At 41.7% G+C, this 18,055-nt stretch overlaps 1 protein-coding gene across 2 annotated transcripts in view; it reads right to left on the reverse strand.

Moving 5' to 3' along the window:
• The window catches only part of ADCY8 (adenylate cyclase 8), a 1,651,787-nt gene that overhangs the window by 981,888 nt on the left and 651,844 nt on the right, over positions 1-18,055 (reverse strand). For both annotated transcript variants that reach the window (XM_069621638.1, XM_069621637.1), the window contains exon 4: positions 12,732-12,843. In XM_069621638.1, the coding sequence (XP_069477739.1) occupies positions 12,732-12,843 (112 nt within the window). The remainder of the gene's footprint in view (positions 1-12,731; positions 12,844-18,055) is intronic.

Consider the following 18,055-nt stretch of genomic DNA (forward strand, 5'->3'; position numbering starts at 1 on the left):
CACAAATGTCATTGATGACATCACTGATGACATCACATGTCTGGCTCACTCTTTTTTCTTTTGCTGACATATCTAGGCCACATGGTTTTCTTCAGTAACAGTCAGAAACTAAACATTTTATTTTATTTGTAGACGTATCCTTCAAGTAGGTTCTTACAGTAATTCTGTTAGAGTCCAGTCACATCATATGAAACATATACATACGGGAAAACACAAGCTTGAAAGACGGCAATCCTTTTTGTGCATAAAGATAATCAATAGACTTATGAGCACTTTCTGATAGTTCTGTTGTTATTTTTTTATGGCTGTACTTTCCCTGTGGGTCCAATCACATCAAGTGATACATATACATAGGGTGAATAGCAGCTTTGAAACAGAGCAATCATTTATTTGCATGAAAATAATCAGTTAAATTATGAATTGTTTCTGCTACTTCTTGTGCTTTTTTGCTAACTTCACTTTCCCTGTATATACCCATATTGGTATGTGTTCTTGTGTCTTTGTGTTTTGTCTATAGTAATGTTTTATTAGCTACGTATTACATATTTCACAGTACACAAAAATCTATTAAGAAAACAATTATCATTTCATTATTCAACATATTAACATTATGAATATTATACCTTCATCTTGTACGCTGCACACAATGTTATGTTTCTGTATCAGTAGCTTAGTATACTAGATAGAACCCCATAATAGAATGCTATTTATATCAATGCATCGTTCAATGCACTAATTAGGGTATGATATTTATTGCAATGATCCTTGACACTTGTTTCGCAACATTATAATAAGAATCCCTTGTACACATATTTCATGAAAAGTACATACACATGTGATGTCATCAGTGATGTCATCAATGACATTTGTGATGTCATCTTTGATGTCCTGGGTGTTAGTCTTAGCAGTGCATGGTGGTGGCGCGAGTTATGGTTGCTTAGCTTACCATAACTGGCGAATTTCAAGGGTTTTTCGGTTTTACTTGGAACCATAACATTCCTTTGACAAAGTTTTTTCACTGAATTTCATAGGTTTTTAGTAGCGCAACTTTACCATAACGTCCCTTTAACAAAGTTTTTTCACTGAATATATATATATATATATATATATATATATATATATATATGAAGATCAATAAGCTGTTTGCCACTTGTCGGTCAGTGTGTTCAAATTCTTTATATATAAAACCTTTGCAAATTACACATGAAGCTAAATTTACAAATAAATCAAAAGAACTTTGCTTTTCCCAATACCACCAGCAATGTCAACTGTTACATGTCCATGTATAAGCATGGTTGTTAAAAAGACAGGTCTGCTTTGTTCTCCTGTGTTAGTCTAACAAATGGGTAGCTTCATTTCTAGGCAGAATTCAAAAGGTGATCTGCTAAGTGCAAGAATATTTTTGAAGTTGGGTTGTTGATCTCTACATACAAGCAAATCTTCCGGATTCAGTATTTATGTAAGCCTCTTCTTGAGGTAATTTCCAATGGTGGAGGGCATTTTTGCTCTTGGTTGAAACACAGGTCAACGTGTAATCAGCACAATATGGAACTGCCCTGAATACAGTACTAGTCAAACCAATAAAGTGCCATTAATTTTTCCTTCATTTACATTGAAAAATATATGTTATGTAATATTCACCATTTTCTTTTTCATAAAATGTGAACTATAATCTGTCAGTGACTTGGAACGTAGTAAAACATTACATTAGAAAGACTCTGAATTAAATGATGATTCATTTTCTTCACTTGCTGTACAGTAAAGAAATTGCATAGGCAAACCATTCAGAGCATTTGACAACATTTTTCCACTTGAATTCTGAAATTTTAAAAGATACTTCTGTAACACAGGTTGCTTTCTCTGGTTAGCAAAATTATAGTGTTTACATATTTGGATCTTGTTATATTTGGATGCACAGATCCATGACCTGTCATGAATTACTGCTTTACCTGCCGTTGATTTAAAGTCATTTAAAACCCACTGTTTGCAGTAAATTTACATTGAGGTTATTGGCATATGTGTGGAACTCCATGCAATTTGGTGGGTGGTGTTTCTTAATGGACCAGAGAATCATTGGTACCATGCTTGTCATAGTACTGAGTGAGAGGTGGGAATCATGAATACAATGATGAATTTTTCCAGTGCCTTTCTTGCGGATTTCTGACTTAAACTTGAGACAGTATCCATTTGTCTTTGAGAAGAAGCAGAGCAGTTTGTGGGTCTCTGGCATCAGTATGCTTCAGGGTTCCATTTATGATGACATCAAGATGCTACAGTGTTTAGAGCTATTTGCAACTTTTTAAAAGACAACTTGCCACAACCTCCTTGGACACAAATAATTGTATCTCCACTGCTTCACCAACAATACCCAATGTGTCAGGCTACTAAAATGTGAACACCTCAACTGTCTCCCTGAAAACCTGTCTGACCGTAAATATGAAAAACCTGAACAGCACCTGATGCATTACTACTGTTGATTGCTTGAAAACCCGTGCACCCAACAATAAATAGACATGCATCAGACTATATGCATCAGAAATGTTATTATGTTTGTCATGATAGTGCCTGTGGACTTACATGTAGTCCTTTCCCCATTCACTCTTTATAGTCAGTGCCTAAATTGCCATAGAAATGTAGATTCAGCTCATGCTCGTACATCATCATTACAAAATAAAAACTCATGCTGCTACATAAAAATCATATATAAAGTGCTTCAACCCGATTGGTTCATGCCCTCTTATAATATGTCAAGAGACTTATGATCCACATGTTTCATTCCCAACAGGAGTTTGGACCTTGTTCAAGGCAAATGGACTGTGTTATTCATACTAGAATGATGGGTCGGAGAACTTATCTGCAAGGGATTAGGTTTGTAATTACAAGCAATAGTCTCTCTTTTCCCATCTCCTGAATGTGGGTTAACATTCCTAATGTCTATTGTGAGTGGAGAGCATGAGGGTGCTTGATTGGGCAAATTATGCTGTTCTGAGTGTGGGACGATGAGTATGGCCGTGTTGTGTGAAATATGTCTCTGCAAATTGTGGTGTTCCTCATAGGCTGGAGAATAGGCTGCCTGATGGGTTGGTCCTATCCATGATGGGACCTCCCTCATGAGAGTTTCTTTTAGGTTTTGTCTTCAGGGGATATGCCACTTGTGTAGTAAGAGGATAGCTTGTATTGGAACTCAGCCTTGAACTGTTGGGACTTCAAGTGTGTTTCTACTGGTGTGGTTTAAACGGTTTCTTTAACATCACGTCTGCTCCAAAAAGTCACTTTCAGAGAACCAACAGTGAAAAATGTGAAACAAAGCTCTACAGTTACATATTGTACTTCAGCACCAGGCTGAACCTTCTCAAATTGTTTCCACCATGGGCACCCACTAAGCTTATGTGCAGCTGTGGAGCCCACTTTCTACATCACCTATGACCAGCACCTTTTATAGTGGATGGAGCTCTAAAGAGTCATCCAAACCCTGAGGTGTGTTGTACACCCTGGTTGTACACCATGGCATCTTTCAAGAGCCCAGTCCGACATGGGGGCCAAAGATGTCCCAGACATGTTTTATCCTTCCATGTACCCCTATGGATCCCTTTTGCAAATCATTATAATGAAGTCCTGTTGACTACTATTAACGGAGCTGGGCCATTTTTACCTCATTTGCTCCTATTTCCACCTTGAGCTCCATAGCAGCATTACGTTATTCAACTTTTAATGTTTTATCTCATCCTTTCTCAAGACCTTAAATTCATTTACCTTTGATACTGTGCTGTTTCTCCTGGATTCCTCAGGCTATGTGGCAGCATTACATTTAAGGCTCAACCATGCTACCAAATAGAGAGTCTATTGTTACACATGCAAGGGATTGTCAGAGAGTCAGTACGGCACATATGCTACCTTCTCACTTCCACGCTGCTTTCTGGCAAATACCATTCAAACAGTGGCGTAGCTAGGGGGTGTCGGGGGGCCAGTGCCCCCCCTCTGAAATCATGTGCCGCCCCATGTGCCCCCCTACCTCAGCTCTCAGATGCCAGCCAGCCTTTTGTAAGCAGCAACGGGGCCAAACCTCATGTCAGTTCATGAACCTTTATTTCCACACGTCTCACACCCACTGATTGTTGTCACAGCACTTATAGTAAAGTGATTTCATTCAGAAAATAAACAGCCGAGGCAACTGTGGGCATACTTGCCTTTGAGCCTCGGCTGCTATAACAGTTGAGACCTGCAAACGGCAAGCACGCAATTAAGTAAGGGATGTTAGAAGTCTGAAATACTTAGTTGCATCATCGGTTTTATGGCTTGCTGACCGCAATTACACCCCTCCAATTGTAACATCTCGGGCTTTATTCATAAATCAGACAGCCGAGGTAACTGCAGGCATATTTCCCTTTGAGCCTCGACTGTTCTCTTTGTTGGAAATCCAGTACCGGCCTTGCAGTTATTCTTTCACTATGTTTTGCACAGGCAGCTTTTTTTGGTTGTTGGGGCACACTTTAACCGTGCCTTGTTTCATTTTGCGATCCTCTCTACCTTTTGGGGGTGACATTCCCGTGTCAGAGCTTTGGGGCTCATTCAATCACCCCGAGGTGATTTATGGTGGAGCCTTGTGTCCGCTGTGTCATCCACTACTGTGGTTGGTGTCCGGGAGACTCTTCCCACTTCAGGGAGACCCGGGAGTCATGCCTGGAGGAAAATGGTTGGGTGAGGTGGGCACTTCACCCACTCCTGTTATCGCCTGCCGTGTGTGGCTTCGCTGCTTTCACGGGAGTGTCGCTGTGTCATCCTGCAGCAGGCTGCTTTGTGCAAAGCTGTTTATCCGAAGGCTGCTTCATGGGCATGCATGCCTGCAGTGCTGACTCAGTCTGCCATCCTTCCAAGAGTGATACCATCACTGCCACGTACAATGGCAATCATTTTTTATAGGCCAGTGGTGTGTGCTATACAAAAGGTCATTATTCTCATTTAATATTGTTTTCAAAATAATGCAGGATATGTTTGTAGGCTGTTTAACTGGGTTTGAAAGTGAGCTTTTGCCTCAAGCAGTTGAGTGGATTTTCTTTTAAAAAGCTTCCACAGGATGGAAAATCTGCAGGAAGGACCCGCCCTCAGTGGGTTAGGCCACCTGCAACTTGGTTAATATAGTTGCGCAAAATGTTTTCGTGACACTTATTTGCCTGTAAAATATATTCCCACAAGGTGATCAGATAAGCGAGAGATGCCCGTTGGTGGCTCAGAGGTCCCCCAACCGTGCCCTATGCATGTTGGCTGTGGGTGTACACGGTCCCCATCTTGCACACTGCATGCCCACAGTGCGAGCTCCCTGTAGCCACTGAGTAGTGGAAGCACCCAGCTAACCTGTCTACTCGCTTGCTGAAGTAACCTATCAGACTAACCACGTTTGCTATATAGGAGATCTGTGATTTAGACTGCATTCCCGTCCCCTCTGAAAAACTCCCCTATGCACCCTCTTCTTAAGAAACCCTCAGCCGACCCACCCTGCCCTGCTAACCACCGGCCAACCTCCATCACTCCTTTCCTGGGCAAACTCCTGGAAAAGATGTCTATCTCCCAGCTTAATCTTCACACTGAATCTGTTGGTTGTCTCCTTGACCATCAGTCTGGCTCCAGAGCTGCCAGAATCTCTGCACTGGCTCCCAGTGGTGGTGGGGATTAAGTTCAAAACCCTCTGCATTGTCCACAAAGCATTCTGGGGCCTGGGGCTTGAATACCTTCAACTCTCTCTTCCTAAATATCTTCCTTCTCGAGCTCTTTGCTCACATGCCTCCAACTCCCTCAGGGTCAGTCGCTTCTCGAAGCAACGAGTTGGTGGTAGGTCTCTTTCTTCAGCTGGGGCCTCCCTCTGGAAGCCCCTCCCTGCCCCCCTGAAACTTAAGGAGAACCAACTCTGGTTCCGGAAGCATCTCAAGACCTTCCTCTTTGCGTCTGCTGTCTCTCCTCTCGACCCTGCTGAACTGACTGAAACTACATAGGTCACCTGGCTACCCTCTGATCTCGGGCCCAGGTCCCCTCCCCCGCCAGCTGCACACCTGCACTGCCTCCTAGGCAACCCTTGCACTTGGGGGCTGTTTCTGTATCCCATCAGTCCCCGCCAGCTCTTGACACCTGATGTCTGCACTTACCCCTGCACTTGCCACTAGCTGGCTAGACTTTTTACCTATTATTACCCCTCTGTTCCCCCTCCCTTGCCTCGTCGCTACTGAAACACTTGTGTATAGGTGCGTCATAAATGCCATATCATATCATAGATTATTAACTTCACGCACGTCTGAGTAAAGTAAGCAGAACATTTTAGAATGAATTGCCCAAATACAACGTTTTTTTCCTTACCCGTGATGTATGTAATATTTAAAAGACTGGCTTGCATGCTCAACCTCCTAGAGCTATACATGGATATACATTTAAGGAGGGAGGCAAAAAAAGCAGCATGGGAGGTGGTTTATCATCCGTGCTTTAAAATGTGATTACCGGTGAGTGAACAACATATGCTGGGTACCTTCAACAAATAAAACATATCTCTTTATTGATTTTACTTGATAGTGAGACTACAACCCAATAAATGGATATCCGGTCCTATTATTCCTGTGCGACAGTGAAGCGTCAAACAGATAATACTGTAAAGGAGCCGCAGCAAGACAAGAGGGAACTGATTGACTCTACCGTGGATGAGGAACAAGTGTTTGAAAGAGAAGATGTGGAATATAGTAACCCTATGAGTGCTGATGCTTCCACAGAAGGTGTTGAACCCTCGTCATCACAAAGTCCAGGTTCAAGCATAATGCCTCCACCCACCAACCAATACACTGCTTGTGGAAAAGTATGCACTGACTTTGATCGACCTCAGAGAGAAGTAATGGCTGTTGATACTGTCAAGGGAAAGGCACCACCAGGTCCCAGTGACCTGTGCTAGTGAAGGCCCTCGACAGCCTGTCTTAAAAACATATCCTCAAACAAAACTGGGATCACGCCTTAGGTCATTCTGTTTGCATTGGTTTCAGGTATACACATGGCTAGAATACTCCATTTCCCAGGATGCAGCATACTTTTTTCCGTGCCAATTTTTTTCTATGTCCAAAACTCTTTATGGAGAATGTAAACATTTAACTTTTATCAGTGTAGGCTTCACCAACTGGAAAAATGCATTGGAAAATGGCAAAGGAATATTGCAGCATGAGAAGTCTGCTTTCATAAGAAAGGCTATGTGAGATGGGAGGATTTCAAAAGAAATATAAAACATGATACATCAATCATGAAAGGGCTCAGTGATGCATATACCAGAGAGATAGCTGAAAATCGGCATTACATTAAAACAACTGCTCAAGTTTTACTGTTAACTGGCAAAACTAAAATTGCCCAAAGGGAGCATCGCTGCAACTCTGATGACATCAATCACGGAAATGTGAGAGAAATATTGTATTTACTTGCTGAAAGAGACAGTATTGTAAAAAAGAAACTTAGTGGGCCCAAAAATGCACGCTATTTACATCCGTCCATTCAAAATGAACTTCTGTCAATTATGGCTGCTCTTGTTAGAGTGGGCATTGCTGAAAGCCTTAAAGGAAGCCCATTTTCCATTCTTGCTGATGAGTCTAAAGATCTCAGCAAAACCGAACAGCTGTCTGTTGTTGTGAAATACTTCCATAATAATTCTGTCCATGAAAGATTCCTAAAATTCTACAAAGCAGATAGCCTTGATGCAGAATCCAAACATGCTATATATTTAATGTCCTATCATCATTGGGCATTGATAAAAATGAATGTGTTTGGGAAGGGTATGATGGAGCCTCAGTGATGAGAGGCCGGCTTAATGGTGTGCAAGCACGGGTTAAAAAAGAGGTGCTCTCTGCACTTCATGTTCATTGTATGAATCACTGGCTTAATTTAGTCATTGTTGACACTGTTAAAAATGTATATGCAGCAACTGAGTTTTTTGTGAAATTGGAGAAGCTTTATGTGTTTTGCAGTACATCTGTTCTTCACTCTGTGTTTGTAAGCGTTTAAACAGAAATGTCAAAACAGGTCATACAGTTAAAACACTTAAGTGATACAAGGTGGGCATGCCAATATTCTGCCTGTAAATCTGTCCTCCAAACACTTGAGCCTCTTCTGGAAACCTTCACACTAGTGGCATAAGGGAGACATACAGAAAGAGCAATAGAAGCAAATGGCATTCAGCAATTCATTGACTTTAGCTTCATTCTAGCACTTGTGCTTTTTGAAAACATATTAAAAAGGACTGAGACACTATCAAATATGTCACAGCAAGCAGATCTTGACTTGGCCTCCGCTGTTGTCCTTGTACGCACAGTCATAGAAGAACTTGAGAAAGTGCGTAATCAAGACATGGATGCAACTATACAAAATCTCTGGGACGAAGCATGCCAGCTGAGCAGTAAGTGTGGTATAACAGCATCTACAAATGATGAGGCTGAACCGCCTCGCAAAATGTGTGATTGTCGACTGCCTTTCCACTTAAGAAATAGTGCCATAATAGCTGTGGGACAGCGACCACGACTGTGCACAAATGATGGTTCCACTAAACATTTTGTGAATGTAGTTCTTGACCGGATAATCTCAGGAATAAAATCACGCTTTTCAAAAGATTCTTTGCTGATCATGGAAGGTGTTCAGGCACTAAATCCCAGATCTGATTCTTTTCTCAGTTTTCAGAAATTGTCACAAATGGCCACATTCTACTCCTGTGATCTGGATAACTTGCAAACAGAACTAAAGCAGGCACTGGTAACCCTAGCAAGGAAGAAGGCATCTGATGCCATTGATGTGAATACAATTCTGGAGTTCACAAACTTTCTGGAGCCTTATGCTGTTCCATTCTTTGAACTTTACCGACTGTGTAAAATTGCTTGTGTTTTTCCAGTGAGTAGCGCTTCATGGCAAAGAAGCTTTTCTGCGCACAACAATGACAGAGGAATGGCTGTCAGTTCTTGCCACACTAGCAATTGAGTCCAGACTTGCTGGCCAAATAAGCATGGACATTGTAATTGACAGGTTTGCATCGATCTACAAAAATTCACGTTTGAATCTTTATTAATGTAAACAGTTTTCTGTAATTTGAGACCACAAACACACGTGTTCAGCTTCAGCCTTAGCTTTAAGATTTTTGGCTTTCAAGTTAAGTTACATGTTGCAATTGAGGTAGGAAAAGCATTTGACAATAAAATGATTTGTAAAAGAAAATCAAGTCTTCTAAATTAGGCCAGTTCTGCATTGTATCTGCTCAGGAGAAGTACTTTCAGCAGTGATACTAAAGCTTACACATTGGGTACTTAGCAGCTCTATGGAGGCACTATTCTAAGGGATTTTACACTCTACTTTGTATATGATGCATCTGCTGCAAGGCTACACCTTGTACATGGTGACTTACCAGATATGTTTTTATATTCTGGAACATCGGAACCCAATGCCCCATGTACTCCTCGGCCAATATTAAAACTAGTGTCATTTCTACTGACCTATGATTCATGGCATGTGGCTTACAGTTGATGCACGGGCTTCAGAAGTATTACAATTTTTCCCCGGGCCACTTTGGACTACTTTGCCCATGTCAATTTGACAAAAGCATATACATTGGCCTTTTATAGGTGCCCCCACACCCTCTACCTTTGTCTGTGCGCCCCTCTGTGCCCCCCTAAATGTGATTCCTGGAGACGCCACTGCATTCAAACCTGGGGAAGGATGATCAGCCAATCAGGTGGCTGGAAAAGCATGTAAGAACACACTGACTCTCCATGTCTCCGCCCTCAAAGACATCCTGCATGCTTTCCCCACCACGCCTCTCTCCCTTCTTACCTACTGGACCGGAGATTTGTGCTCCACCACCTGTGCCCGCCATGTAAATGAAAAAGGGACTAAGTCTCTTTTCTTATGGTGGCGGCCCTTTTTATTTTGTGGGAGATTTAGCTTGTGACATATGTGTGGAACCCATCTCCCATAAAGAATAACCTCTTTGCACCCCAGACGAACCCTAGGGTCCAAATACCATTCCCCCCCACTCAGGGCTTGTACCAGCGCACCAGCCAAAAACTAGGAAGGTCATATACCCGCCCCTGAGCGGGAGTGATTTCTCCTTTCACATTTTACTTGAAACACTCTCAACACATTTCACTGTACATATATATGTAGATGTAGACTTGACATAAAATAATGCAGCACAGAGGGCGTGTTAGCACGGAAGGGGGAAAGTAAAGGAAGAGGAGAAAAGTAAAGTCCTAAGAAGTTTCCGGAGCTTAAAAAGATCTGGCTCAAGGACGAGGGGGAAGGGATGCCATTACAGACAGAGGAACCATCCGATGAAAATCGTCCACATCTTATATGGCGCCTCAGGGCTTCCATAACATACCTTTCTAATGTGCTATGTAATGGCATGCCAGTTGAATTTATTTTGCACACGACTGCTATTTACATGGACTCCAGGCACTCTCGTAAATCTGAACGAAATGGACTGGGTTAGGTTAGCTAAGAGATGCAAAATGCAAGATACTTTAGCTTTACTTAAGCGTGAAATATGAAGCATCTGGGTATTGTCGTGCAAGGGTGCATATTCAACCTTTTCAGCCATCGCTGCAGTCCAACACAAAGCTGATCCTTTTTTACCTCGCCTTGAATTGAAACTAATGCCTTTTTTTCTGATGAGAGAGCAGAACCCCGCCCTATCACAGCCTATAATTATAGATCAATGCTTATGTTATATTGCACTACGCTGCTCATCATTTGTTTTTGTGACACCTAATGGCCCCATTAAATAAAGGACAGGCCTCATTATGAGTTTGGCGGTCATTTTGGCTCTGAATCAGCCAACATACCCCAAAAATGATTACCCTTACTGCCACTTACTTTAGCGGATTTACCATGGGATTACAAGTGGTGGTAAGGCAGTGTAAATCCCTGTTGTTGTAGTCCACAGAACTCCACTGGGATTTTGGCAGAATGTCCACTGATTTTTGGAGTTAAGTGTAGGATTTTCCTCCAGCACGATGATGTAGGTAAATCCTCAATTTATCCTTCACACTCGGAATTCGGCAGTGCAGTAAACATGACAGTAATTTTGTTATTACCAAAAAAGATGGCAGTGCCGGTATTACCACAACGTTTCCACAGCATTGCCAAACAATTGCTTGTTCTTGAAAGTTTGAAAATGAGTTGAGTCAAGCAATTTTGTATACAAACAACATGTTGCATGCTATGAGTTTGTTGACTATAATGTCTAGGATTGGATGTTGAGTTTCTTTTGAGATGTTGCGATATTGGACACACCTGTTTTCACTGACTCACGAAGATTAGCTGTTGAGCGAGTTTGGGCAAGATGTATACTAACCTACAAACAGTATTTTCTCTAGGTGCACAGTGGATCAAACTGAGCATTCGTTATGCTAGTAAAGTGCATAAGACATACAGAACATATTGGGAGCTATTAGAGACATTCTGCATCATTGCACGTGCAATTAACACAAGGGTAAAATGTCCTGGTGCAAAACATATATTCTATCAGCGCACTTTTGCAACAGGGGAACGTTTGCCTTAGTGCTAGTTATTTGACCTGGTTCAAAACTGCATTGAAAGAATATGTGTTTACACTAGGGCATTTTGCACTAGTGCTAATAGCACTTTCTAATGGTGCAAGCTTTCTGTACATTCTGGTACTTGCGCCCTTTGGAACGTTGGTACCATTACAGAAAGATTGCACCGGTGCAAATATAATTAGCACCAGGGTATTAATGCAAACATATATTTTCTCTCAATGCACTTTTCCAACAGTGTAATGTTTATCACATACATAGCACTAGTGTGAAGTGAAAAATGTATTATAAGAATGTTTTTTGCACTTATTGTAATATGGTTTGTGGCACATTGTTTGGAAGTAATATATATCAATGCTAAAGGTCCTTAAGAACAACGTACATGTAATACTTTGACAATACAACAGCATATGACTCATTCATTCATTTATGTAGCAATACATACTTTTTAAACTACACCATGTCCACAAGGCAAACACTATTAAACATACTAAATATAGCAAATCAGTAAAAAAAGTCATTACATTTCTAAAAAAACAAGTTCAATTAAACTAATACGTTCTATAAAAAATTAATGCTGGTAGAATATTTATAATAAAAAAGCATTACACAAATTGCAAGGTGGATGGCTGGTAAGTTTTCCAAATAATCATAACTCTTCAGGCATTCCACTAGACCTTTATACAAGTTGAACGATCATATGCAAAAAAAAAAAAGGATGAGTCCCAGTCGAAAAGGCCCAGTCAAAGAACCAAGCTACACATGATTGTTGGCTTTGCTGAAATGCCCCTTTTTAGGTGGGACCAAGCCTGATTTGCATATGGTGATTTCCATTATGTAAAGGCATGGCTGGCTGAAAAAAAAAGATCTGGAGTGTTGCTCAGAGCAATGCCAGTGGTTATGATTTATTCCATACCTTCCATCCATCCACCATCATATATTCTGAGTAAAAGAGAATTCCATATTTTTTGTATGTGATACTTCTGTTTTAGTTAGAACCCCAAAACATCTGCAAAAAAACGTACTGGCTACATGCTCATTTAATCATGACAGAAACAGCCGCGTGTGTGTGTGAGAGGCATGCCTTTGACATTGACATATGTCGACTGGGCTACTTTAGGACAGGCAGTACATTTAATCTACCCAGGCAATACATCAAAGGAAGAAAACTCCACTCACATGTGCTAGACGATCGAATCTGGCAAAGAGTTCGTTGAGCATCCTCACCAGCTCCTGCGCCGACAAGGTGGTGGAAAGGTTGGTGAAGCCTTTGACATCTGCAAAAAGGATGCTGAATAAAGCAAATGGTTATAGCATAATAATATTAGATTCCACATCCTACACAGCTCCAAAAAACATATATACATGTAGTATTTATATAGCACACACCTAACTAGAAACAGCTGATGACTGCACAGAAGGAAAATATGAGGTTAAGAAGAGAGTGATAAGCAAATAGCACATTTAAAGGGAACATTAGCAATTTGTGTGGATGGTATGAATGAGGAATGTGGCTACATGACATTTATATAAGATGCATTCAATGCCTACTTCACCGACTACATACATGCCAACATTCTGTGACCAAAAATCTGTAGGAATCTTAAAGTTTCAAAAATAGTCCGGCGAGGAGGTAATGATAAGAATATGGCGTGTCAGTAGTCCATTGTCTTTGAATGAGCCCGCCGCTACGGGTGCAATCAACAATGACAATGAGGCACCTGCCACACCTTCTGCCACCATGCCAGCTCGGGGGAGCCCTTGAAAGACTCCTCCGAGCTGGCGTGGTGGGGGGCTAATGGCACCTTTTGTCAAAAGGCACCCGCGGCGGAGGGGCGCATTGAGCCCGCTGCCGTGGGTGCCTTTTACATTAAAAAAGCCTGCATGCCGTGCCTTCTGCTGCTATGCCAGCTCGTGGGAGCCCTTGAAAGACTCCCCGAGCTGGCTTGGCAGGGGCTGATGGCACCCCGGGGGGCGTGGTGCCCCGGGTGGTGGCCCGGCTCATCCCCCCCCCCAAGGCCGGCTCTGCACCAGAGGATGCTGATCACGCTGCACCGGGCCTCAGGCAGCCAGGCCAAAACAAAAACCAAAAAAAACCCAACCATTTCGAAAATACCAATCGGTATTTATTGCCACTAAATCGATGGGCAGTAGGACTGCTTAAAAAGCGGTATCCTACCGCCTAATTCGGTAGGGTTGGCAAGTATGCAACTATAATTTGAACATCGTGCTTAAAAACTTGTGATGCCCATAATTTCTTTGTAAAACATGAGCAGCTTTACACAAGAATTACTCTTAAATACACCATGGCAAGTTGTGTTGATATGCAAGGAACCCTACCATTAGTGCTAAATTCTTCATAATCAATTTAGATATCTAATGTATTTATTTATTTATTTAGAAAGCAGCTGGCATTTGGTTTTCAGTGTGTGATATGGGAGCTTGTTAGTGCAACAAAATGAGGCATTTAGCACTGACTAACCAATGTTTTTCCCTACTTGCATCATCCTACTCCTCACATAAACAGGAAAAACAAAACATTTAGGGCCCGATTTATGGATTTTTTTTGCACAGTTCAAAGTGACTTGCACTGCTGAAAAGTAACTTTTCACTTCTGACGCAAACACTGATTTATGCAACTGGGCAAAGTGTATTTTTACAGTGCAAAGTTCACTGTGTACTGCAAATATGACTTTGCACTGCAAAAATACACGTTGCACAGTTCCATGAACCGCCCACTTCGACCACTGAGAGCAACATAATTTTGATGATGCCTGCGAGTGTGTCCCGCTCCTTCCTGGGCATACCCGGATTCACAGAGATATGCGCTCAATGCGTTCCCACTGTGGCGCCCAACACCTTTGTGGGACTGTACTGCGGCAAGCTAGGTGCCTGTCAAAGCAAGGCCAACAGGGGTCTTCTAAGACTCTGGTTTGCCCTGCAGGGCAAGTCACTTTGCACTGCAAAAATACACTATGCACTGCTCCATAAATCAGGGTGTTTTTTGGCAGTTTGCACTGCGCCAAAAATTCCATGAACCCTGCCCATAGGCTCATACACAGCAAGGCCTTTCAATACAGTTAATGTAGTTTGACTACGGAAATATGTGTGGAACTGTTAAACGGGTTTACCAGGTGATGCGTTTTTTGGCCTCTAATTTCTGCATTTATTTTTGTATTTATTCATTGAAAATAAAAAATACTTTTCGACGTAGCACTGTGCAAAGGAATGTACATGATTTCATCAACAGAAATCGCTGAGTGTTAACTTGCGGTATGCAGTCTTTATATCGAATATTTTATAAAGAATGAACATATATTGAATATTTTATAAAGAGAAATTGTACAGAGAATGCATTTAGGGGTGGGGTAAAGGGTTAAATATTTTTGGGAAATGGTTGGGGTGGGTTTTTAGGGGTGGGAAACAGGAGTTTGGGGAGGAGCCCCCCCACCCAAAAAGTGCATTCTCTATAAAATTATTAATTATAAAATATTTGATATATGTTCATTCTTTATAAAATATTTTGGTATAAAGACCTGCAACCATAATTTACTTAGTTGTAATGACTTTGTGACATTTTCTCTTTTTTTCTCGTAATGGGTCCCCATACCTCCCTACCACTCTTTACTCACCCCTCCATACTCTTACCCCCACTCTATGCCCCTTCCCCTCAACATATACCTAACTATTATAACGCCACACAGTAATTACCACAAAGTAAATGGCCACTCTGTAATTTATGTTTATATGCACCAGGTGCCAAGAATATATTGAAGTTTGGAGCTGTCCCATTGCTGGGCGCTCCACAACTATTAACAAAGTCGTGATCTAGTTGTTACCACTTGGTGTCTGGGGAGGGCCTCAAAACAATAAATGACATCATCAGTACTGTCGGTGTTAGATAAGTGAGAGAAGACCCCTTCACCCTTAACCCTGCCAGTTACCCGAGTTCTGAAGGAGAGGGGGAGGTCTAGGTGCACGTGGTGTCAAGATGTTAGCTGGGCAAGGGAAGATCACAACAGGACTTGTTGCAGGCTGCACCGCCTGCTTTATGCCAGAATACTGGTGACAGCAGATTGTGACCTGATTCAGCATACTATGATGATGGATGGAGCTCTACCACCAACCAATCAAATTAGGAAAAACACACTAGAGAGTTAATACAGCATACCATGGTGATGGATAGCGCTCTACCAACCACTAACAACATTGGAAAGAGCAGACTAGAGAGTTTATTCAGCATGATGGATGGAGCTCTACCAGCAAAAAAGAATCAAAATACATCACACAGGGGGCCTCCACGTATTAGGAAGGCAGGGCTCCATACAGAACCCCTCTTCCATTTCCATGGTGGCTAGGAGGAAGCAGCAGCAACAGCGTGGCGGTGTCCAGTGTCACCACCACAGAAGAAAACTGGTAAGTGAGGCTGGGGGTGGGAGGGACACAAGTATATTTAGGCAAGAGCGGTTGGAGGAAACAGCCAGCAGTTGCCTCGGAATGCGGGCTTAGATGAGTAGATTTGGCACGCATTCGAGCAACCTGATTGGTTGCTCACCCTGCCCCGGGTGCTAACAGAGAGTTGATTCAGCATACTATTATGATGGATGGTGCTCCACCAGAAACCAATACAATTAGTAATATCATGCTAGTGGCAAGATATAGGTCACATCCCTCTGCTTAATGGTTTGAGCTGAAACAGTTATGGCCGCAAGCCAATACATGAAATGCATGCACAGTAAGGGGTTTAACTCACCACAACCCCAGGGTGCATAGTCCTAACTTGCAAGCCGAGTCGCAGTCACACAATATGGGTAACACTCAAACCTCTCTCTCTCTCCTAATGAAAAAACAGATTGAGGCATCCTGGCCCTTCATATATACCACTTTCTATGGGGATTTTAGCAGAATTACCAGTGTAATGCCGCTGTAACGGACTTACTGCCATTGTATCCCCACGTGGTCGACCTCATAATGAGCCCTTAAATGTCTTAAAAATTTTCTAAAAGTTATTTGGAACTTTGCTTAAAGTTTACATCAAAAATATACAAATAATTGTCATCACGTTGTGAAAGATATGACACGCTGACCGAAGTTGATAAAGATTTCATCAAAGTGCCATGATTTAAGTAGTTTGATCAAAACTAGTCTTAAACAATGTGTGAGGTCATAGGAGATGCGTAACGAAATTCAAACATGCTCACTCAACAAGGAATGTCACATCAAACGATGATAACATTGTAATTCTAGACAATACTTCAAAAAAAGAACATGAATAACAACGATACCCCAAATTGATTACAGTATGACATATGGCCAATGTAAAATGCATTCTAGCCATCTACTTAAGTCAATGGACTGTAAAAACAAGTTTCAGAATCAACAAAGAGTTTACAGATCTCTTCAGCTGGTTATGACTGTGGGATTGTACCAGCAAGGGCATTGCCAAGTGCTCTTTCAGCAAACTTTGCATTTAATCACTGATATCTAGAAAAGATTTCTTGAGCGGAGAATCAGAATTCTCCAACAAAGGTGAGGCAAGCTCATATCGGCAGGTGATAGTATTTGCATTGTTTGAGGGTATTTATTATGTTTGAGTTGTGAATGATGCAGAGAAAGTCCAATGACATTGCAATACACTCATAGGGCCTCATTACACGGTACGCGGTAAGGGTTTACCGGTACAGGTAAATCCTTACCGCCTTACTACGAGGTCCCTTTGCGGGTTGGGGGTTTTGACGCCTGCTTTTTGCAGGCGTTAAAAACCAACCCGCAAAGGGACCCAGGGAGCTAATTACGGTACCGCAATTTGCGGTGCCATAATTAGCGCCTTCCCCATTCCCATTATGCCCTATGTGGCAAAAATGGGAATGGGGAAGGGCAATGGTGGAAGGGGGAATTACCGCCCCTCCAACCTTGGAAAGGGATCTTTTGTTTTGATGAAAGCAGATGCCTTATTGATTCTAGGTCCATAGAAAAATATGTAATTCAAGCTGAATTGTACAATTATGATAAGATAAGATAGATTATGTATAACGCGCTTAATACCCAGAGTTAATGTGCACTATAGAAATGCATTTAGACTGCCAACTAATGAAAAAAATGATCAGCTCTAATTGTGAATTCTTTGATTGATTAAACAAAAAAGAAAATACTATATTTGGAATTCAGAGGAGCATCACAATCACATGCATATAAGAAGGATTCATATAAAATGTATCAAATATGAATGCATTCACATATTTTAAGAGCTCCGTTATGTGTGCAGCTACAGAAACATGCATCATGTCTCTGAATTCAGAATTATCCTGTGATTCTGAATACAAAGGTCTTATTGATGGGTCATGTCCGACCTGGAAATTATAGGGCAAAGACATATTTCAGTCAGATGTGATCCATCATGCAGAGGGGGATGCTAACGCACAGCTAAATAAATCCCCTTTCGACATGTTAATGTGCATTGGACAAAAGAAGCAAAGACAAGCATTCTGGTGGATGTAGGTAAG

This window comes from Ambystoma mexicanum, chromosome 5q (genome assembly GCF_040938575.1).
Source record: "Ambystoma mexicanum isolate Mex_15411 chromosome 5q, UKY_AmexF1_1, whole genome shotgun sequence".
Classification (NCBI taxonomy): domain Eukaryota; kingdom Metazoa; phylum Chordata; class Amphibia; order Caudata; family Ambystomatidae; genus Ambystoma; species Ambystoma mexicanum.